At 30.0% G+C, this 24,258-nt stretch overlaps 1 protein-coding gene across 5 annotated transcripts in view; it reads right to left on the reverse strand.

Moving 5' to 3' along the window:
* Positions 1-24,258, reverse strand: part of rg (A kinase anchor protein rugose) — a 244,306-nt gene that overhangs the window by 113,993 nt on the left and 106,055 nt on the right. For 3 of the 5 annotated variants that reach the window (XM_087162540.1, XM_087162541.1, XM_087162544.1), the window contains exons 19-28: positions 22,429-22,521; positions 21,407-21,515; positions 20,232-20,313; positions 18,765-18,888; positions 17,684-17,876; positions 14,700-17,050; positions 9,443-9,596; positions 8,549-8,729; positions 2,801-2,964; positions 1,443-1,550 (exon numbers count right to left, since the gene is read on the reverse strand). In XM_087162540.1, the coding sequence (XP_087018666.1) occupies positions 1,443-1,550; positions 2,801-2,964; positions 8,549-8,729; positions 9,443-9,596; positions 14,700-17,050; positions 17,684-17,876; positions 18,765-18,888; positions 20,232-20,313; positions 21,407-21,515; positions 22,429-22,521 (3,559 nt within the window). The remainder of the gene's footprint in view (positions 1-1,442; positions 1,551-2,800; positions 2,965-8,548; positions 8,730-9,442; positions 9,597-14,699; positions 17,051-17,683; positions 17,877-18,764; positions 18,889-20,231; positions 20,314-21,406; positions 21,516-22,428; positions 22,522-24,258) is intronic. The other 2 variants (XM_087162543.1, XM_087162539.1) reach the window with 1 other exon arrangement.

A 24,258-nucleotide genomic window follows, 5' to 3' on the forward strand; every position in this document is an offset into this window, starting at 1 on the left:
CTTTGTTCAGAATATTGACTTTAATTAATTAGACTTTAAACAAAGCCTTAATATAGAAAGACTTATTAGAGGTTTTTTTAACACATATATATGTCCTTACTTATGCCAATGACTGAAATATTGAGTTATGAAATGAGTAAAATATATTGAGTAAAAATTATAAAGTTACAAAAATTAAGTAATGGAATAAATGAATAAAGCAAAACTCTGTGAATAAAGCACAAATAAAAGTACAGTAATTCATCATGTACATTCTGTCTTGCTTTATTCAAATGTAGCAAAAAGTATACTCCATACTCATTTCTTTGAATGAATATTATAAAAATCACAACTTTTTTTGTATTTGTAATAACAAAAAAACTTTAAATTAAAATATTAGGAAAAATTCTCAAACTTATTAATATTTAAATACAATCATTAGAACTATACTAAATGAATTTTATCATCTAGAATGATAAAAAAGCTCTTGCACAGCCACAATAAACAAATCTTTAAAACATGTTATCAATAAGAAACAATCACATAATTTATAGAAATTGCTCCCTTTTTTTCTCAATCAATTACAGTAAATTGGAAACTTCAAGTAAAAATGTATTAAATGCTATTAAAAAAGAATTTTAATAAATGTTATTTAATTCAGAAATCAATTCATAATTACTTAATACCCTATGCCTCAATTTGTATTACAGACGATAAATAAGATATATAGTACATAAATTCCTTACTTTTATTAATGGTTTTAAACTAGTGTTTTTTTATAATTATACATAAAGTATTTATTACTATTTTGGAAAAAACAGTAGATCCCTAATTATCCGACACCCACGACACCAGGTTTATGCTGGAAAATTAGAATCACCAGAAAATCAGGAAGTAGTTTTGCAGAAACATTAAACTATGAGAAAAATTTTCAAAATAATTAGCAACTTTAATAAAATTAGAAAAAAACGCTCGTTTTTTATTTTGTACTACATTTGCAATGATAAAATATCATGGAAAAAAGATTATTGATATATTTCTGTTTAATTATCCTTTTCTAACAGTCATTTTTAATATTTGTAATATGCAATAATGATTAAATGTATGTTAGGATAATTTTAAACAGTAAAGATGTCGGTAGAAACAATAAATAACTGAAGTATCATAAGATAAAATCTAATTGAGGTTCTATTATAATGAAAATTATAAAAATACTTTTAACTATATCCGATGTGAGCATCACATTTCACCAATAACATAGAATAACAACTTTAAACAAAAAGTTATTACCTCGTTATTAACAACAAATAAAAATTAGCACTTATTTTTTCAATTTTTCATCCTTTTTTTTTTAGTCTTTTAGTTCTGAGAATCAAGAATAATTGCACGAAAGCTATTAAAAATGAAAATATGGTTGAGAAATACAATATGAAATGTTATATTTAATAAAATAGATATCTTACCACGTCTCTATAGATAACTGCTCTTAAGCGGTTAACATCCATATCTTGTAAGAGTTTTTCGGGATCTCTAATAGGACTACTCTGCCCCCCTAGGTTTTCCACGATATTCTGAAAGTCAGAAAAAAAAATCTCTAAACATAATAAAAAGTCTAATATGAAGAGATAAAAGTATACTGCAATAAAAAAAAAGTGTAAACGCATGCACAGCAAAATAATAATAACAATTCTCATAATTCCAGTAAATGCACTAATAAAATAAGAGGGGGAAAAACAAATAAATCATAAAAAGATATTATAATAAGCATTAAACACTCAATTATTTAGAGTTTTGCTTATTCAAGCTTCTTTCGAAATTATAGAAATTGAAACAAAGAAGAGAAACAAAAATTAGAAGAAGAAAAAACAGTTGATGATTGCTTAAAATTATATATAACAAACTGTCTTAGTCATAACAAACATAGTATATATATATATATATATATATATATATATATATATATATATATATATATATATATATATATATATATATATAAACAATTCCCTTATATCCCAGAACTTTGAATCTACCTTTTATTAATTAATTTTCAAATAAAAACAATGAGGGGGCAATGATATTTTATCACCAAATTAACCTTTCGATTGTTTCTCCAAAAATTTGTTGATTAATTGGAATTTTTAGTTTAATCTATATAACACCACAATGAAATGCTGCAAAGATATTCGATCACAGCAAAAACAATCCAAAGTTATTGGCTTAGCCACTTTATAATGTATAATGTCTTTGTAATGTCTGCAGTTAAGATTTACACAATAAGAAGCTGTCTTTAAAAAAGATTACACAACTATTTCTAGTTTAAAATAATTGATAGAGACACATAGGAGATCTCTTTAAAAAGCATGAATAAATAAACAAACAAAAAACAGACAGTTTTTTAAAGAATATATGAAGCTTATTTAGAACTCCTTTAAAAAAAGTTTTAATTTTGGAAGCATTAGAATTTATTTTAACTGTGGGGTAACTAACTATTTTAATACAGGGCTAAAATATTCAAGAATGGGTACGCAGTTTTGTTCGAATCTCAGATATTGAAGAAATATTTTAGCATTTACCAAACAAATGAATCATTTTGTTATTAGAATTAAACTAGCATCTTACATATTTTCATGCAGTAAATTTAATGAAGAAGCTAATTTTTCTCCCTACTTTAAACTCAAATTATGGATGATGTGTGTTTGAATACAGAGCACTAATAGATATTCATGCAATAATTGAAACAAATAAATTTAAATAAGAGCTCTTATAACATTCAACAAGCACAGGACAAACACATAAAAAAAGCAAAATTATTTCATACAAAATCCACCTTGGCTGATGGCTGAACGCCACCAATCAAAGCTTGGATAGGGGAGGGCCTTAAGCCATCTCTGGACATGTTGGCACTAGGGTGAGGTAACACAGGTGTTTGTGGCAAACTTCTTTCACGACACTCCAAGCAATTACGGACAGCTGAAGTACACACTAATTTAAAAAGAGAACAATAATATTAAGTTAAATACATCTTTTTTTACTAAATTAATGGGTATATACTAAAAGACAATAACTAAAGAAAACTCAGCTAAATACAGACAAAAAAGTAAAATAACAGCATCAAAAGTATTAATGGACATTCACCACAAGAAAAATGTTGTTGTTTCCAATCCCAGAGCTATACCAGATCCATGAAGCCGTGAATCTTCAAAAAATCGAGGAAAAGGAGAGGTCTCTCAAGAACCTCTTCCATGGTGAAATCCAGGCAATCAAGTAAATGGTGAGAACTAGCCTTGCTGGAGTTACACTTTTTACAAGTTGGAAAAAGTTTAATTTGTCCACTGAAAGTGAGGCTCTTAGTATGCCCACTGACAAATCTACAGCTAGTGGTTTGGTTGGCACGTGTACCCTGAAGGTCAAGGGCTCCTCCAGGACGCTTGCGGGGATACCAATTGTGATCCGGTGGAACAAGCCAAGCTTTATTAACTTTAGATTTGAAAATAATTCAGAGTAAATGAGGGCCGTGTTTGGAGAGGCTGGAAGGGAAGTACCTTCTTTTGCCAATTGATCAGCACGTTCATTGCCAAAACGACCCACGTGTGAGGAGAAAAATACTTGGCTTAAATAATGAAACTTAATTATTTTAAAGTTAGCTCATTCAAAAAGGTTTGATTTGTGTCTGAAATTAACATATTTAATAATCTTATTAAAGTCTTTGACCATGTCTTTCTTGTTTAGAAAGGAATCTTTCCACGGGGAAAACTTTAAGTGGCTATTCCTGCCACCATCAATAAAACCTGTTAACAATTGGATACAGATCTATACAGGTGGCTCAGTAAGAACTTCCGAGAGATGCTGTTTTCTCAAAGAGTTTCCAATTCAAAAAGCCTTTAAGTCAAAATTCAAACTATGTATGACATGCATTCAAATGTATGCAATTTATGACAATCCAAACGAATTTGGGGAGGTCTGAAAAGAAATTTGTCCTTATAGATTGTTAAACTGAAATTTTAACAATCACAAACTATATCCATTGAATTTAATTGTACAAGTATCATCAACACTGTACTGGAAAGGAAATAGTTCTACAATGAATTCTTAGCTTGTAGGGAAATGCAAAAATCCACACAAGAAGGCAACTCTCTTAGAACCTCCTGCGTCTCTAGCTAATCTGAGAAATATTAAAATACTAATAAAACAAAAAATTAGAAGTCAATGATCAACAGGGTTTCTACTCAATTTCAGAAAGAAAAAAAAATTCCGACTTTTCCAGGTATATCAGGTAAATTTAAATGAAAATACATACTATATTTTATCTCTACCATGCTATTTTTCATCAGAAAACTCTTATTTTCTTTAAATTTGTAATATCAAATATTAGATTTTATGAGTAAAAGCACATAATAGAATAAGAAACAAAACATTGAAAAGTTTCACTAAAAGGTGGAATTTTATAAAATAATAGTAATAGAGGTTAGAGTTATTTAAATCGAATCTCAATAACTGATTATTGATATTCTAAGACTGGTTAATTTCCCAGGTATAATATAGGAATTTTCCAGGTTTTTTGTCCACTGCTTTTTAGAGTTAAAATAAAATTTTCAGACAATTCCAGGTTTTCACTATTCTCCTTGCCCGCGGGAGCCCTGATCAACTTTTTACAGGGAACGAGCTCTTGGGAGATCCTCTTAACAGCATTTGTCTCTAGGAGCCTCCCTAGGGCTATTGAGGTTTGCCATTTCAGGCTTCTGAGTGGACACTACTTTCTACAGGGCTTCCACAGGAAATTTACACCATATTGGACTCGCTGACTCTCCTGACTGCATTTTATGTGAGGAATATGTTGACACAAATGGTGAACAAATTAAACATGTTTCTTTTTTTTGTTTTTCTGCAAAGTTGTTCAAAGGAGACACAATATACTAGTAATAAGTATTGGGACTGCCCATGCAAATTGGCAAAGGTGGAGTTTCTGTCACACAAGAACTTTTAAAAAACCTAGCTCGAAGAACGGCCAATTGTTAAATATGAATACATTTTGATTTGAATTTTTACAAGGTATTCAAATGCTTACAGTAAAATACAAAACAAGTTCCCCAGATTTGATAAAGCTTCCCCCCCTATAGTTTTATAAGAATTTTGATGAGCGATCAAAGCCAAATTAAGCTCCTACATATCTCCCACATCCAGAGTTAGATAATATTGATGCATACGTACACGCCATGAGTGGATACACCCATGAGAATTCCAACATTTCAAAGATACTATTGAAAACTATCAGGAGTGTATACACGATTTAAAAAAATAAAATATCGCAATTAAGAAATTTCACATTGTGATTCATATTCCTATGATTTAAAAATCCAATATCACGATTTTTATTTATGCATTTTTAAAATCAAATATCAAAATTAATGTGATTTTAATATCAAATATCGATTTTGATTTAAAAGCTAAACATCAAAATTTGTATTCACAAAATTTAAAGAGTAGTTATTACGATTCAAATTTACGAGATTTAATAAGCAAACGGCGTGATTCATATTCACGCATCTTTAATATTCAATATCGTGATTCCTATTATACGTTTTAACATCACACATAGCGATTCCCATTCAAACAATTTCAAACCTTACGATTTGTATTTAAGGGATTTCAGACACATCATTTTCGATTCTGACTAGAAATAGATTTAATTAAAAAAAAAAAATTTTCTTTTGAGTTTATTCTTTGTAAAAAAAAAAATTTGACTTCTCGCTAGTTGCTTTTGATGATGCAATCATAATGATTTGAAAAATAAGAGCAAAGATGAAAAGTATGTTATTTAAAATACAATTAATTAATTTTAATTTCTTTACTTTTACTTGTTTTATACTTGCAATTTTTTCCTTGTTATTGTTTATTCCTTCATGTTGATTTTCATTAAAATTGGGGTGAGGCTTAATCAGTATTTTACGATATTGGTAGTTCCAGACAATTGTTGCCTCACTTAATTTGGTAATCAAACCTGACACAGAGGTTTTTAATTTGATTCAGGTTGAGGGTTTGAGCAGACTAAATAATTTGGTTAATACCATTTCCACATGGCAAATCCAGGGTGAACTTTTCAACATAAGAGCTAACATTGTCTTTTTGGAAGTAAGTTAAGTTCAATCTTTAAAACTGTCACTAAGAAGTAACACTGTCATCCAAAATAATGTACTAAACCTCCATGTTCAGCTTACCACAAGGATGAGATTAGCCAAAAGGCAAAAAAGCTGAATTTCCACGATAGTAAATTTTACGCAAGCGCAACCCTTTCATAATAAATTCCAGACAGTTTAAGGTAATAAATAATGTGTTGACATACAATTGTGTACTAATCTATTATTATATAAATGATTACATTGATACTTAACATTTAGTGAAAATAAAAATTACCAATTGAAAAAATAAAGCTAGAAATTATATTTTTCCTCAGTTCACATAAGAGACAATTATTACTTGAAAAACTACCTGGTTTAGCAAATTAAAACTACTAAGAATATACATTAATATTTCATTTCTTTTAACAAATACTGTTATGTGATTTATAGCAAATATATCAGTAATATTACTTTTTAAATTATATTGGAAAAAAAAACTTTAACGATGAACCGAATCATTATGTTCATATTATAGTCTAATCTAACTATAGAGCCCTCTGAAACATATCAATAACAGTGAAGTAGAAATTATATAGTTACTCCTTAACATAAAAAAATTGCTATTTTAGTTTGAAAAATTACATGACAATCAGCAACTGCTTAGATAATTGTTTTTTTATTTGATAAGAATTTTGTATTTTATAGCATAAATAACAGCAATTGGAAATAAAATTTTGATGCTGAGTTAATTAACTCTTTTTCCAAAAAAAAAAAAAAAAAATTAAATCCCTTTTTATGCGATTGCTTTCGTTTGCTATATCTTTTATGTTTGCTATATTTATTCGTTAGTCCATCTTCAAACATCCTGTGACTAATCCTATTTTTTCTTCTTTGCAAGCACAGAATGTAAGTTTTGAATATGTTGTAACACTTCTAACCAGTTTCTCTGATGTTGTAACACTTACATGTACTAATAATCGTCGTTAAAAAAACAGTCACCTTTACAGTAACTAATTAAAAAAATATTTACTTCTTGCAAGAATCACGATAGTTGATCTTAAAATTACGTGAATATGAATAACAATTATGGATTTTGAAATCACATGAATATGAAACTAGATATACGATTTTGAAAATGAGAAAATACAAACTGGGATATAGAATTTTTAAAAGGCGTAAATACAAATCACGATTCATAATTTTTAGATCACTTAAATACGAATCATGATGCTTAATTTTTAGATTGCATAAATAAGAATTATGATGCATAATTTTTAGATTCAAGTGAAAGCGAATCCCAATGCCTTATTTTAAAATCACGTATAAATACGAAAATCAATGCTTGATATTATAAACCGCATGAGCAAACCAAGATATTGAATTTTAAACTTGCGTAAATACGAATCGCTACATAGGTTTTTAAAAAGGCGTAAATACGAATCACAATATCGGATTTTTAAATCTCGTAAATAAGAATCGCAACGTACAATATTCAAATCGCGTGAATAAGAATCGCAACACGCAAATATGAAAAGCTATGTTTGATATTCAAATCGTGTGAATAAGAATCGAGATATTAGCAGATTCCAGGCTTTGGGACCTCTAAAAGGATTGTCAGAAGCAGCGTCGTTTGAACTGCGAAAATCGGATCTATCTGGAGGGCGGGTAAAAAATTCGCAAAATAAGCAAAAATGAGAAAGGATAGTTTGAATTTTCTGTTTCTCTTTGAAAATCGGTGAACTTTCTGAAAAAGCGAAATACTTATAAAAAAAAATGAAATATTTAGAAAATCTGAATTTTTGATAAAAAAGCTGAAATTTAAGAGATAAAAGTAAAAAAAGCGGAAATCCGCTAAAAAGCGGAAAAATCTCATCCCTGTTACCAAGAATTCGAACCTACACGACCAGACAGTGCCGAGAGAAACACCCCAAACCGCAATTCCACCATCCATCAATATGTATCTACCAATAAGTATTGGTAGTTAATACAATTGACAGAACATTTTTATATGCGTCTGAATCAGGATTATGGTAGGTAGGTACTTTATTTAAGTCACACTAGAGTTGCACAATAAGCTATTGGCAACAGTCTGGGAAACATCCCTGAGGATGATAAGAAGACATGCCATTGCAATTTTGATCCTCTGCAGAGGGGATGGCTCTTCTGCCTTTATAGTCTAATGAACTGCACATGAAATCGAGCACTTTACAGTATAACAGCTTAACAAGAACCGATACCACACACCCTCGGTCCCTACGCAGGCTGATAAAAGTGGTCACCCACCCTGATTACTATCTGCAAACAGTGATGCTTGACTTCGGCGTACTACTGGAAACCGTGCCTTTACGATCAGTCCACTGCGGGACTCAGGAATATGAATTGAAATGTTTTTTTCACTAATGTTGATTGTCAACACACTTGTTTCAGAAAGATTGAATGGAAAGCATTACCTAATCTCAAACACTGCCTCAATATTCCTCCACTGGACATATTTTTCTCAGCTTCCAATTCACTAAAGCTTAAGGATGATGCAAAAACTAAAACATCGGTCATATTTACAAGACGCTGTAAAAATGCTACAGCCACTTCAATTGACATGCCTTGTGTTGGTTCAATGACATCAAGCTCATGCTAGAGAAGAAATTTTATATAATTATTTACGAAATTATCATTTTTTAAGACTATATAATAGTAAAAATGAATTAATTTAATATGAAATTTAGATAAAATTAATTTCAAATTTTAATTTCTCATACTTAGCAAAACTACAATACTTTAATGATTAAATTTAATATAGTACACTCTCGATACCTCAAACTTCGATATCTCGAAAACCTTGTTACGTCATAAAAATATTTTTCTTCTTGACTTTATACATCCACCTAATGTTAAGTTGAATTCCTATGTCACAGAGTTTCTTTTCAAAACTTGGTTATGTAAAAAAAATTTCGAAATAGAAATGAAATTTTTTTGGGAAAATCACAAAGTAAGTTTAGTGTAAACCAATTCTTTTCTATTTAATGCATAAATATTTTTGTCTTACTTTTAAAAATAAAATTATCATTGTTGTATTTAGACATATAGTCAACTATCATTAGAACGTATTTAGTTCTGAACGTTTCTAGAACGTATTTAGTTCTGAACTTGGTATCTCTAAGCCTCACAATCTCAAAATTTTTTGTACTTAACATTTTCTTCAAAATATTTAAAATCATTTAGCTTTCAAAGATAGATTGCACTTATTAACAAAAATGACATATTCAAAAAACACAGAGAATAGATTTTAAAGAACATAATTTAAGAACATAAACAATATTTAAGAACATAAATATTGAAAAACGTACGTTTGGTGAGGTTGCAGAAGCTAACAAAGGTAAAAGACCACCACAGGCAATAATTATATTGTCAGCAACTTGAGATATTAAATGAACGGTGTTAATAACAAATATTGCATTTTCTCCACTGTTAACAAAATCTATCACAGTTTTTGTAGTGTGGCTGCAAAAAAAGAAAAAGGTTAACTACTTTATATTGATGAATATCAAATAGTCAAAATAAATAACTAGAAAAAAATTGTTAAAAGTAAGAAACAGATAATTTAATCTATTGAATGCTCTAAGGAAGTTTTTAACAAGTTTTTTCAGCTATGTAATGCAATGCTTTCTTGAATATATAGTATGGCTGGCTGTAACACATGGGTGCCACTTTCAAACAATTTTAAGATTAAACTTATTATTTGACCAATTAACATGATCCAACATTGTTTACCCGAATTTTCAGAAATTTATAGCTTGCGGACTCAGAAACGTACCTTTCTATGATAATGGCACATGCATTTAATCAAGGATTTGATTATCTTTCTAAAAATTTCTCATTTTATTAATTTTTTTAGAGGAATTAAGATAAAAATAACAGCCAACTCTATACATCTTTTTACACCAATCACTGAATAATAAACCACTAATTTTTTCATGAAGCAATTCACATTTCTACTTATTTTTTGCTTCATCGTTATTTTTGAATTTTTCTTACAAAAAAAACTTACCTTATTTCAGCATTTCAAAACATTGGGGTAAAGTAAAAACTGAAACAAATTTCTAAACAACAGTAAAAATTTTGTTAAGCAAGCAGGCAGTGAAGCATTGTTTATAGACACTCATTTTTGGCATAACTTTTATGTTTCTGAATACTTGTGTAATAGAAGCATCTATCACATTTTTTCATTTCAGTGTGGTATCAATAATTGATCATTATGCAATAATTATGAAAAATAACAATGTTTTCATTAAAATGAATAGAAGCATCTATCACATTTTTTCATTTCAGTGTGGTATCAATAATTGATCATTATGCAATAATTATGAAAAATAACAATGTTTTCATTAAAATGTATTATATTTTAAACAGAAAATATTTACTAAATTTTTAAGGAAAATAGGACATTTTAATTTAAAAACAAATGGAAAAGCAATATTAGTTGATGAAATTTAGTTTACTGATTTTTACTCAAGACTGATTTCTGTTCCTAGGACTGAAGAGTGACACCTTTGTGTAACATGATAAGATAAAAGGAAAAAATAAACTGGTAGTATTATCATGTATCTTCAAAGTTTATTTATGCAAGGAGAAAAATATCCGTACACACAAATTATTAACAATTTTAAGTAATAGTGAGAGGCTCTGCTCCCTGTTCAACAGTTCAGTTTGCTCACCAACTCATGTTTTTACATTCATTTCTTTTTTCTTAAAAGTCTACATTTGCAACAAAAACAGATGACTATCTTAGATGGATAGTATGTCATATAATAAGAAAAGCAACCTAAGGTGGAAGGCAAAAATCAGCCAAAATAAAATCCAAAGCTTCAAAGTTTCAAAGAAATATTGATGCCAGATATTTAAACAGTTCTTTTTTCAAAACATCTAAATAAATTCATTAACATAACCAACGAGTTTGCTAAAAGCAAAGCAAATTTTCTTTTTAAAAATTGAGTCATTATTATTACTAACCTTAAGTATCAAAATTTAACTTATGAATAATTTTTAAAATTGAATAAGTACAGTATGAGAGCTTTCCTGGAGTCCTCCTACCTCAACAATAAATACACTGGTTATCATAAATTAAGGAAAATTCACAAAAATCGCGATAACTCAAGAAATTACACATGGAATTTTATGAAACTTACCCACAATATACAACACATAGTAAGGTATTAAACAACATAAAAAGAAATTATCAGACATTAATAGTAGTATAGAAATTAGCACATGTATAAAATAAACAAATTGGAAGTATCGGTTTGCAATAGAAAAAGTACCTTTAATATGGAATATGATTGCCTCTAGAAGCAATACAGCACAAACAGCGATGTGTGATGCTTTCAATTATGCGGTCTATCAGTTCAATAGGAAGTGAGAGCCATTGCTCTTGTAAAGCAGTTGCAAGCGTGGCAAGGGTCTGAGGGGGCGGATTGATGGCAGATACACGCCTCCCTAGAGCATCCCAAACGTGCTCGATAGGATTCAAGTCCGGGGATCGAGCTGGCCACTCCATGCGAGTAATTGTTTCCTGTTGAAGATAATCATCAACAATGCGAGCTCTGTGTGGTCTTGCATTATCGTCCTGTAACAGGAAGTAATCACCAATTGCCCCGGCATATGGGCGCACATAAGCATCAAGGATGTTGTCTCGATAAACCTGAGCATTCACGGTTCCCCTTGGAAAGACATGGAGGTATGTGCGCCCTCCTAAGGATATGCCTCCCCAAACACAGACACTGCCTCTTCCGTATGCATCTCTTTCACGGATGTTTGATGGATGATAACGGGTCCCAGGTTCTCTCCATATCAAATAACGTCTACTGTCACTTTCTAGACTAAACCTGGACTCATCCGTAAAGAGAACAGGCCTCCATTGATCTGACGTCCAGTGGACATGTTGTCGGGCCCACTGCAAACGGTCTCTCCTATGGCGTGATGTGAGCGGCACGCAAATGGCTGGTCGTCTCGCATACAGACCACCTTCGTGGAGCCTTCTGCGCACAGTTGACGTTGACACCAACCTTCCGGTGGCTGCAGCAAGAGAGGATCTAAGATGTGTCGGAGTAGCGGTTCTATTCCTGCGTGCACTTAATGTCAAATATCGGTCATCGGCACTGGTCGTAACAGTTGGCCGTCCTTGACTGAACCTCCTAGATGCCGAATCTGTGGTTTGAAATTGCCTCCAAAGTCTATGAACCACAGATGGACTCACATTTAGCCATCTGGCCACTTCTGATTGACTCTGCCCTGCCTCTAGTCTCCCGATGGCTCTCCATCGTAGTTCTTCAGGCAAATGATGCCTAGAGGTCATTATTACGAATTGGCTATCTCAGATTTTCAATGTCGCAATCACAGTAAAATTTGTGTGCTTTCTCTCAAACTTGGACTTTTATGCTCCAGGCAGATGACGTAAGCCGAGTGCAGCGCCACTAATTTGCATATTGCAATTTTACTCAGCTACTCTTAGTGGACAACATATGCAAATTTTGCACGGTTTGGCTTACTTTTGAAAGAGTTATCGCTATTTTTGTGATTTTTCCTTAATTTATGATAACCAGTGTATTTGAAGTTATCTACAAAAATTTTGACACTTATTTTGAAATTCTCATTAAAAAAAAGGAGACGGTACTGTTTTAACAATTATTTAAATAATAACATAAGTGACGTTTGCCAGCTTATAACTTTATTTAATCAAAAACAAGTTGTGGTAGGCGAGTAAAGGCAGTGTCATTAAATCACTTTTAAAGCTACCTGACACTGCATTTTTATTTGTTTACAATTACGCTTTTGAAATATGTTTAAAAAAACTAAACAATGTAATAGTAATTAAAATTTAAACAAAGGGTTATTAAAATTTTTTAAACAAACAAGAAGGTAAATAAAATTAAAAAATATATATACAGTACAGAACCCGTTATCCGGAAATCAGAAAACCAGAAAACCGGAACGAAATTCGATAAATAATTTTTAAAAAAATTTTTTTTCCTCATAAGATTTTAGGATTTTTCTTTCTTTTTTGAAAAATGTTTACCTTACCATCATTTTGGAAATAATGGTTATTACTTCATCGTTTTTTCTTCTTTTTAAGATTATTTCCAGAAAAAAAAAATTTTTATAGTTGGGTTTAACAATTAAAAAAACGGCTTTTTGTAGCGATTCAGAAAACCGGAAAAATCAGTTATCCGGAATAGCGATGGTCCCGATCGTTCCGGATAATCGGTTCCCTACTGTATTAAGCTATGTACTAAAAGAGTAAAATAAATTTGAAAAATTACTTGATTGTATATTATGACGATTCGGCAGCATGACTAATGCCGAATGTTGCTAAGCATAGATAATCTTTATTTTGATGAGTTAAACTTTTAAAAACATATTTTGACTAAGCATTGAGTTACTAAAAAAGGCAAAAGAATAATAATCATTAAAAAAAATCAACTATTTGTGCCTTTCAGTTTTATGCCTGATTTCATAGTGTTAATTAGTACAGATTTCTTGAATATTTGCATTTATTTTTAACCTATATAAAGAACAGATATTTGGCAATTAAAATACAAAAATGATAGTAAAAAAGTTGCAAAAAAAACTAGAAAAAAATTGTTTTGAATGAATTTTTAAAAAAATTATTCCAACAAGGTAGTTAAAAACCTAAGGTATAATATATTTTCCTAAGGACACAGCAAAAAAAGAATATTTAAAGTTGAACAGTCTGGTTACAGTTCAGCTTATTTAACCATACTCGCATGTGTTGTCAGGCTTAAGGCAAGAAAGTAAATTAGATACATAATAGTACAGTATAGAAACCTGTTATCCAGAAATCAGAAAACCGGAAAACCAAAAAACCGGAACGAAATTCAATAAATTTTCCCGCCATTTTTTAAAAAAAAAAAAAAATTTTCCTCATAAGATTTCAGGATTTTTCTTTCTTTTTTGAAAGATGTTTACCTTACCATCATTTTGGAAATAATCAATAGTGTATTACTTCATCGCTTTTCCCTCCTTTTACGATTATTTCCAACTATTTTTGCTTTTTTTAGCTGGGTTTAACAATAAAAAAAACAGCTTTTTGTATCTATTCAGAAAATTGGAAAAATCAGTTATCCGGAATAGCCAAGGTCTCGATCGTTCCGGATAATCGGTTCCCTACTGTATATAAATATGACACTTCAAATCAATGTTAAGCAATAATTATAAATGGCCTTTTGTGATATGCTTCAAGTTAAAATTTATAAAATTTTTAAAGAGCTGACGTTATTGAAAGCATTAAAGGTAAAAAATTGAACTAAGCAGCTCATATTTCTAGATTGGTAGTTAAAAAATCCAGGAAAGAGGATTTTTGTTCCAAAGCCCTTCACAGAAAGGAAAAGATAAAGGCCAAAATAATGAGAGCACAATTGGGGAGTTTTCACTGGGGTAAAGAATTGGTAGTTAAGATAAAATAAAATAAGTTGTCCTGGAGGAATCTTCAACAGAAGATTAGGGCCCATCCTGGGATATCATGCCAAATATGTTGATGATAACACAAGAAGCACAAATGATTAAAATGTCTTTTAAAAGCAAACTTACCTTCTCCACACTTGAATATCTGTTTCCAATGAAAATAGTAAGTCAGATAACAATCGTTGATGAATAGGAGACCACCTGAATTCAGGTATTCTGAACGGTGGTCTTGTCGGCCCAGAATTGAACATTTGACGCCCATTTCCATTTGATGACTTTTGACTTAACGACATGGACTTGGGCCTCTGTATTGTAGGCGGTATCTGTTTGCGAGGCAGAGTTACACTTCTACCACGTCTAGTAGGAGCAACATCTATCTCTGATGGTAATGGGGTACTTTCTCCAGTAGATGCAACTGCATCTGGAGTGTTCACTTCTGGAGCGCTCTTATTAACAGGATCAGGGATCATTGTTTCAGAAGCGATTTTTGGAACAGGAATTTCAGCTGACGGAGAATCGTTCATTTTTTCATCTCCAGCCTCAGCCATCAGCTTCCTTTCTCTTTCTAAATGTCCTTCAATTGTACTTATTACAGTTGAATTATTTTCAGTTTCTCTTTCTTCAAATTCTGTTGAACCAGGACATGTTTCCTCACTGGCTGCATTATCTTTCACATCAGTAACAGTGTCCTGGATTTCTGTTTGAGATGTCACACTATCTGTAGGTTCTTGAGATTTTTCAGGTGATCTAACAGATTCTGGAATGGGTACATCAGACTGTGAATCGCTGACTATTTCTTGAGCATTCTGAAGACTAATTTGAGAATCAGCAATTGACTCATGGGCAGTAGTGATCTCCCTTACAGATGATTTAACTGTTTCAATGCCATAGTCTTTACACAAGCCATTTCCTTCGCTATAAACAAGTACAGTATCCTGAATAGTATGTTCTGAAAATGAAACAGCATTGATATCTGATAAAGTTTCAGATTCTGATATCACAGTTTTGACACTTTCTGGGAGTGGTGAAGTTGAAATATTTTTCTCTAATTCAGTTTGATCAGATTTTTTAGGGGAATTTTTACAAGATTCAGGTTTATCCTGATTTTCCAGTTCTGTACTTTTATGTAGTGGTGAACTTTCAGGAGTGGGCAATGAATTCTCTATTGTTTCTGAAAGATCTGGTTCAAAAGATAAAGTAGACTCCTCTGGAGCCTCTTCCTGTCTGTTTTGTTCTTCCATTGATTTTTCCAGTTCACACTCTTCAGAGATTTGAATAGGAGTTTCACTAACAGCAATATCAGATGTTAAGTCATTGGAATTTTCACTCAATATTTCTTCAACAGAAGCTGCAGTTTCATTTGATGGTATCTCACCCTCAAAATTCATTTTAGAATTTGAATCATTGCCAGTTTCAGAAATTTCAACATCTTCAACACCTAGATCAGTTTTTTGTTCAACATCAGGTATATGTGTTTTTTCAGGGGAACCAACAGAATCTACATTTGGCGAATTTAATTCAATATCTTGTTCTAGCTGCATACCTTCATCTATATCACACTTCTGATCATCTAGATATGAAACTGCTTCTGAAGTTAACAGCTCGCTGTCATCAAAAGATTTCATAATCTGGTCGTCATCCAGAGTCTCGTGAGGTAATTCATCAGGAGACCTTCCAGTAGCTGCACTTTCATCATCAGGAGCAAGTTCACTTTCACACATCACCTCGTCATCAGGAACAAGTTCACTCTCACACATCACCTCATCATCAGCAACGGTTTTGTTCTTCAACTCCTCAGAATCTACAATTGAAACAAAGCCAGAGTCACCAGGTGAGTTTGCACACTCGGTTTCTGTTTTGGCACTGATAGGAGACTGTGACTCTGTCTCGTGAGGATCGTTCAAGGGAGATCTTTCTTGTTCGTTCACTTGGGAAATTTCTTCCGCATTGTCTTCAACGGCATCTTGGATTTCACATGGTTCAGCATGAAGAGGATGGATTATTCCACTCTCATCAGAAGAAACGGGAACTGGCCGATGGTCATCTGTAGTTAAAAGAGCCTCACAAAGACTACTGTTATAATTTGGTTTGTTACTCACATCATAGGTTTCTGAAGTTTGTACAGGTATGGGGTTTTCTCTTGAGCTATCTATACTAGATGAAACCAACTTCACATCACTGAGTTCCCCTTCTGCAACAATGACATCTTCCTTTCCTTCAATAGTGTATGATAAAGAAGTCTGGTTAGCTGCTTTTGAATTGTCAACAACTGAATTATTGTCCTTTAGCTCTTTTTGAATGACATCAGGTCTGGGTGGATTAATAACATTTAAGGCACGATTATTATTATCTAATCCTGAGATTGTGCTGATGGGCTTCTGTTTCCGAAGTGCTGGATCTGTTATGTGATCTGATCGCCGCTGTTCATACTGTTCGTACATCTGAGAAAACTGCAACTTAAACTCTTCAAATGATACCTAGAAAAATAAATTATATAACAATTTATTAATATTTATCATTTACTGGGGTTAGAGACAAATTATCAAAACAATATACTTGAAAGTATTCATTAGCAAATACATCAATTTATGAATAAAATTCAGTGGAATCTTGATCAATAATTTTTTATAGGACCATTCATTCTGAACGACAGATAAAGGAAAACAAAGAATACGCGTCATTATAAAATATCAAATAATGACGTAATGCGTATAAAGTAATAAAAAATAATGGATATAAAATTAATAAACTACCAATAAAAAAAATAATGATAAAATTATGTATTTACTGCAAAAATATTCACAATGCAAAAGGAAGATAAATAAACAAATTTATTTGCTTAAAATATTTAGAAATTTTGGTTTTAAAACTCTTTTCTTCTCATCACTAACTATACAATGAATTGTATAGTTAGAGTTTGAAACTATACAATGAATTGTACAGTTAGAGTTTGAACAGTTTTGAAAAACCAGCTAGAAATAAAAATTGCATTCTAACTCTTAGGGTAGACCCCAATTGATCCTTCAGTTTCTTCACATTTAAGCGTTTATTACTACACGGTAAAGCTGCATTACATCTAAATGCAGTTTTGAAAAAAATGAAAAACTTACTTTTGAATGAACAATGGCTAAAGTGTCGACCCAAACTCTCCAACCACCATATTCATATTTTATGGCATGATGAAGGAGCATTCGAAACAATGAATAAACCATGTCAGAAAGCTTCTGTTCGTCGGCATTTTGAGGATGAATATAAGCCATTGCTATGAGCCACTCTTGCCAAACAGACATTTGAAGTACGGTCCTTAAATATAAAACATTTGATTGATTCGAACAAAATCTCTTAGCAAAACAAATCTGTTTTACATTTTTTTGCCTTTATTTAGTCACATTTAAAAATAAATTTATCAGAAAATATTTCAATACAATATTATAAATAAATTTTTAAAAAAACTGCTATTTACCTCATTAGCCTGAACTTTTTAGGTAAAAAGAAGCATTAAAAATATAACAAGAAGACTAATAATTTCTAAATAAGAAAATTATAATTCCAATAAGCAATCCCACCTAATTATACAAATTAATAAGATAAGAAGAGAGTTAAAGATATGTCTTCAAAAGACATTTAAACTATTCTTTAAATATTTATTTCTAAAATATGTTTTTTTTTTTCATTCCATTCCTATTTACTTGTAAAAAAATTAAAAAGACTAATTATCATTTTAGCTTCAATTTCAAACTTTTATCTCAAATTTGCTAATATATTTGAGTTAATCACACAGAGATATAATATCTTATATGTAGGCATAAACTAGAGAGCATTGATAATAATTAAAAACATAAAATTCTAAAATTAAGGAGTTTATTAAGAAGAAGTAGATTTAGTTAACAGTTTCAAATAATTTTGAACAGGTGCAATTACAAAAAGAAAACAAGTGAATTAATTTTTAAAAATTGTTTTTTTTTTTTTTTACTTCCATGCAGCTTTATAACATGTACAATTTAAATACAAATGGCACAGGAATTCTATTGAAATGCATTATGTTTTAAAAACTTAATTAAAATTAAGGATATTCCATTTTCTGGACAAAAGTTTTGAAATAATTATATGTTTGGAATTGCATTTTATTAATAGATTATTTTACTTGAATGATAAATTTAAATTTTAATAATATAAATTTATAAAACAAACCTTCGGTTTTCCTTATTATTGTTGCAAAGCAATGTCATATCAGAGAGAAATAGTTTCTTTGTTTCCATAAGTTCTTCACAAGTTTTTGATTGACGTATTAAAGTAGCAATTACTTTTAGAATCACTAGAAAATATGAAACATATCATTAGAAAAAAAAAGAAATAAAAAATTACATTTTTTTTTTAAAAAAAGCAGACGATTCTGTTTCAACAATTATTTAAATAATAACATTAGTGACGTTTGCCAGCTTATAACTGTATTTAAATATATATATATATATATGCAAACATACACACAGTGGAACCCCGGTTTTACATTGTCCATTTTGTTATTTCGCTTCCTACGTCGTTTTCTGCTGGTCTGTGAAAACTGCCTACATTAATGAAGTTAAATTACTCCAGATTTTACGTTGCCCTTCTTAAGAAAGTCCTGCTTTATACAGTTTTCTAGCAGATCAAAATCATATTTTCTCAACAAAGCTCGCACTAACTTTTTTAAAGCACTTACTTTCTTTTTTTCCTACTTCTTAGATAGACACATTTGTTTAAAAGCTGTTTGAAGCTATTTTGACATTCTTTCGATCATATTGTTGTCCTTATGGAAGTTGTTAAAATGTGGGAAAGGAAAAGCACAGGAAGGGAGGTTTAAGGAATTAAGGGATAAAGCGTATATCGACTGCAACATACATCTGATTACTTTTCATTTTCTTCAATATGTTTTAATGCTTGCTACCGATGATAGTAATTAAATCCAAAAAGATGAGTAAAAAATATCGAAAAATATGCCCAAATTTGATCAAGAGTTCCAAAGCATGAAAATTCTGATAAAATATTTACTTGCTAATACCAAAAAGCTAATATCAAGAATGGTTTACAAATTTGCTTTTGTAAACCAAAAAGCAAATTTGCAAAGTACAATAAGTACTGTATGGGATTGTGTGTTGAAATAATATCTAAAAACAAGTAAATGTTACACATTTTTCTACTAGTTTGTTTTTGAATGCGTGATGTTTTTGAAAAATATGCTTTTATTTATCCAGGTTTTCCTGCTTTGTGTGTTTTTTAATGGTACTCCAGCAGAAAATGCAAAAAGTGGGGTTCCACTATAGATAAAAAGAAAGATTACAAAGCAGAATTTCAGCCAAACATGAAATCAAATTTTTAAAAAAAAGGGAAGATTTTTTGAAATAAATAATTTTGCAATACAAACTTTTAAAAATGTCTGCATTTAATTTTGAAAATATCATTAAAAAATATTCAATTTATGTAAATGGATTTTCATTCTGAATTTTTGATATCATAGCATTCGTTGTGTCTTCCTTCGAGTTCATAACGTCAAGGTTTGATTGTATTTTAAAAGAACATAACAATTTATAAAAATGCAAAACAAATATGCCAATTTATAATTTATATAACAATTAGTTATAAATATATTTATAAATTATATAAGCAGATTCATAAACTAACTTGGATTTTCCAAACGATAATGAGATTCGGGCTCAGGATGCTTTTGATACAGAATCTGGCTTGATACATGTTCAGTTAGAATCTGGAATTAAAATAATGAAAAAAATTTCATATTAGTCCGGTAGGATTAAACTTTCAAAATTTTCTGTTATTTCTGAAAACACAGTAATTAAAATTACAAAAAATCTTTACTATTACAGGGATCATACTATATTTCTAGAAAGAAATTTGCTGAGTTTTTCTTCATTAACTTAACCTTTTAACTATCATGCCGGAAATAATTTAGAGCACAGCACTGGTGTTCCAAAATGTCATGCCAGAGTATCACTCGGGGTAATTGTTTTTCAGTGCATTATATTATTATACCCAAATATATATTGGGAGAAGTTTATTACGTTATCATCTCTTTATCACACCCGAAAAGTTAATTTAGATGCATTTTAGAACGATAGATGGCAGTACTTTACTAAAAATTTCAAAGGATGGAGGTTTATGTTCTAAGTGTGCAGAATTATTATTATTTTTTTTTTTTTGCAAAATGGTGATCAGTTCTTTAAAACATTATAGAAATGATTTATTTTTTTCGAAAATAATTTTTAAAAAACTTTTAATTTTTAGAAAATATTGCTAAACTAGAAGCACATTTTACTACTTCCACATTGAGTGGCAGTGCAGACAAATTTGCAGTGGCTACAAAACCTTTAAATTTTTATGCATGTAATTCAAAACATCAATTTTTAACTACTAAGTATATTTTATTTTGTACTAAACATTTAGTTTTTGTAATAAAAAAAATTGAAAATTTTCATCAAAATAACTTGACAGTTAAAAGGTTAAGCAACAATTCAAAAGAATATTAGTTGTAGCAAATGAACACACTAGTTAAGAAAACATGAAAATATTGGTAGACAAAAAACATCAATAAAAAATAACAACTGTGAAAAATTAAAAGTTAATTGCCTCAATACCAATTCAAAATCCCTATTATTCTTACATCTGGTAGCATTATACAAAGTTCTTCAATGTGCTTCAGAAGAATTATTTCATTTAACAGAAAAATATTTCTTTTAAAAAAAAAAATAATATGGTATGAACAAAATTGAAAAGACAAGAACTCTTTTAATTAATTTGATCACAAATTATAAATTATTTCAAAATAAATAAAATTTATTTACCTCATACAATACATTATATGTTGAAAGAGAAATATGATCAGAATGTAAAAGCAATCTGTCAGCTAATAACATATATAAATTATGAGGACCCATCACATCATGCTTCCGCCTGTAAAATATATATATTTAAAAAAAAAGTTAGAGAGTCAATACATTTAAATTCTAAAATATTGCAGTTATAAACACTAGACTATATATCAGGGTTTCAGAAAAAACTAGCCCTTTCTGAAAAGATTCAAACCATTATCGGCTTTTATTTTTTAATATTAATCAGAATTAAAAACTGTGTGTCTAAATTCAATTTATTGATTATTATTCAGAAAAAAATATTGCTAAAATTTGATATATTACAAGGAATCAAATGCGTAATACTTCAGCAAAGTGCAAAAATATATTATAATAGCTATATGAGAAGAAAATCACCACAAATAACATAATGGGACTGTGATTCAAGAGGAATTTTCATGTCTTTGAGTAGCAGAAGTTTGACTTTCAATTTTGTAATAACTTGGTTTTCAGAAATGTTGTAATTAATTTCAGTTTTATTTACAAACATCTTGTACTACAGAAAAATAAACTATAAGGCACTATTGAGCTGTTCAGCATCTAATCCTTTAAAAACTGATAAAAACGTAACAAAAGAGAAATATATAAGTTGAAAGATTTCATAATGTATAATATGAATCAGGTACCCAAAGAAATTTATGCCAATTTTTTTAGAAAAAATTAATAACCTAGTGATCTTGTGTAAACAAATTTTATTCATAAAAATAATGTTCTTCAGCCAGAATTACACATTCCCAGGGAAATAGATGTTTTCAAATACAACATTTTTAATAGTTCCTATCTTTATAAATAAATAATAGTTAATCATGAAGAAGGTATGGCAGAAATGGTTCATTAAAAGTGCACAAATACAAACGCAAGTCGAAAAAAAATTTCATGGCACAAACTGTTTTGAATACTTTATACACAAGAATGATGAACTGATTATTTCAAATAACTACTAAAAACAAACTTACTTATGAGTACTTCTGCTCAAAAAATAGCCTAACAGTTTTAAAGCTTGTAGGCGAATAACCTCATTGGTGGATGCAAGCAATTTGAACACAGTTCTAAAAACAGGAAAAAAAGGAATTAATTTGCTTAAACTTAAGCAGTGAAATCCTTTGAGAAAGAAAAATGTAATAAGCAGACATCTAGAAAATAAAAATTCAATCTGAGTCACTTTTTTTAAGCATGAAATAGTAATGTAAAATTTTGCAAAAATTGATTCAAAATAATTTTTGAAATAGCAAGTTATTTTATTATTACCGACAGATTTGTAGGTTATGAAGAAATTTTTTTTTCTTCATATATCAAAGCAAATAAAAGGTTTAAGAATATAAATAAAATGATCAATTTCTTATTAAAAAAAAAGGGGGGGAAAGTAGTTTATTGTCTTAAAAACGTACATAGTACATTTATTAAAAGTGCAAATTTAGGAAAATTATTCAGCAAGCATTAAACTTATTATGCCAACATTTTTGCTAACTTAATTTGCATTAGCATAAGAAAATATAAATAATAATACTTAATCCGAAACTAATGAATAGCAAATAGCAATAAATAAATATAGTTAATTAAAAAAAACAATAAACTAAAATGTGTAGTAAAGTATCATTAGTTAGTACCATTTCTTTGATTCAAAAGTAAAACTTCTAAACACTAATTTGGCTCGTAGAAAACTATTTGAGAAATTGAAGGATAAATAAATAAAATTATGAGACTAATGTAATTTTTGAAAATAATTAAACATATATAAATCTTTCATATTATTTTGATGTTTTTTAAACAGTTAAAAAAATATTTCACTTGCTATATTTTTATCAGACTTGTTGAAAAATGTCATATCTGTTATCATATCATGTTTAATAAAATTAAAGCACTTAAATCTCGGCACACAATGTATATTCAAAAAGCATTGCTTAATTTTTCAAAATTTATTTTTGTCACGTCTCTTACCATAATAAAAAAATTTCAAGTATTATTTTATCACAAAGTACACTAAAACATAATTAAAGATTTACCTCTATTATTTGCTCTTATATTAAATAAAAAGAAATAATATGAACCTTTTACAATATTAATAATGCATAAATTAAAATTTTATTAAAAAAATTATTAATAGTAACAGACATGAAATTTTTTAAAGTATAATGAAGTTTACTATTTAATTTATCTTTCAAATTAGTGAATAGAGTCTTTACATCAGGTATTTCTATACCAGTAAAACTTCTTGGTCACCACCTCACTTAATAGCAGCTCAAACTATCAGTAGCACCTTAGCCATGACCAGTTTCATAATATGATCATGATTCATATTTAAAATAGCTCTCTGTTATGAGCTTGTTTGAAAGGGAGGGAAAAAAATTTGCTTATTCCGCATTGTGTTACCATCCGAAATATATATATATATATATTTTCTTCATTTCCAATGAGCTGCACAATCGGTCTTGTCGATGAGCAGACCTAGTGCGTTCTCCAGAGGTGGTATCCACTCTTTCAGGACCACCACAATGGGTGAGATACCGTTGGTCATGTTAATTTGGACGTCTAGTTTCTGCCACACTAGATGGCAGCACCGAGGCTCTATTTGGATGCTAAAGTGCACTAGGAATTTAATTTTGCCGGAAATGCCAAGAGCCAATAAGGCACTCCAGGGATATTTTACATGTCGCATAATCATACAACATGGCCGCTGAGGATTTTCTGCATCCCGAAAATCCGGTGTCTGGGCCGGAGATCGAACCCGCAGACTTGGGCTCAGATCCGAATATATAAATAAATATATCCGAAATATATAAATAAAT

Source organism: Parasteatoda tepidariorum, chromosome 1 (genome assembly GCF_982258835.1).
Source record: "Parasteatoda tepidariorum strain Cologne lab strain chromosome 1, Ptep-v5.0, whole genome shotgun sequence".
NCBI lineage: Eukaryota > Metazoa > Arthropoda > Arachnida > Araneae > Theridiidae > Parasteatoda > Parasteatoda tepidariorum.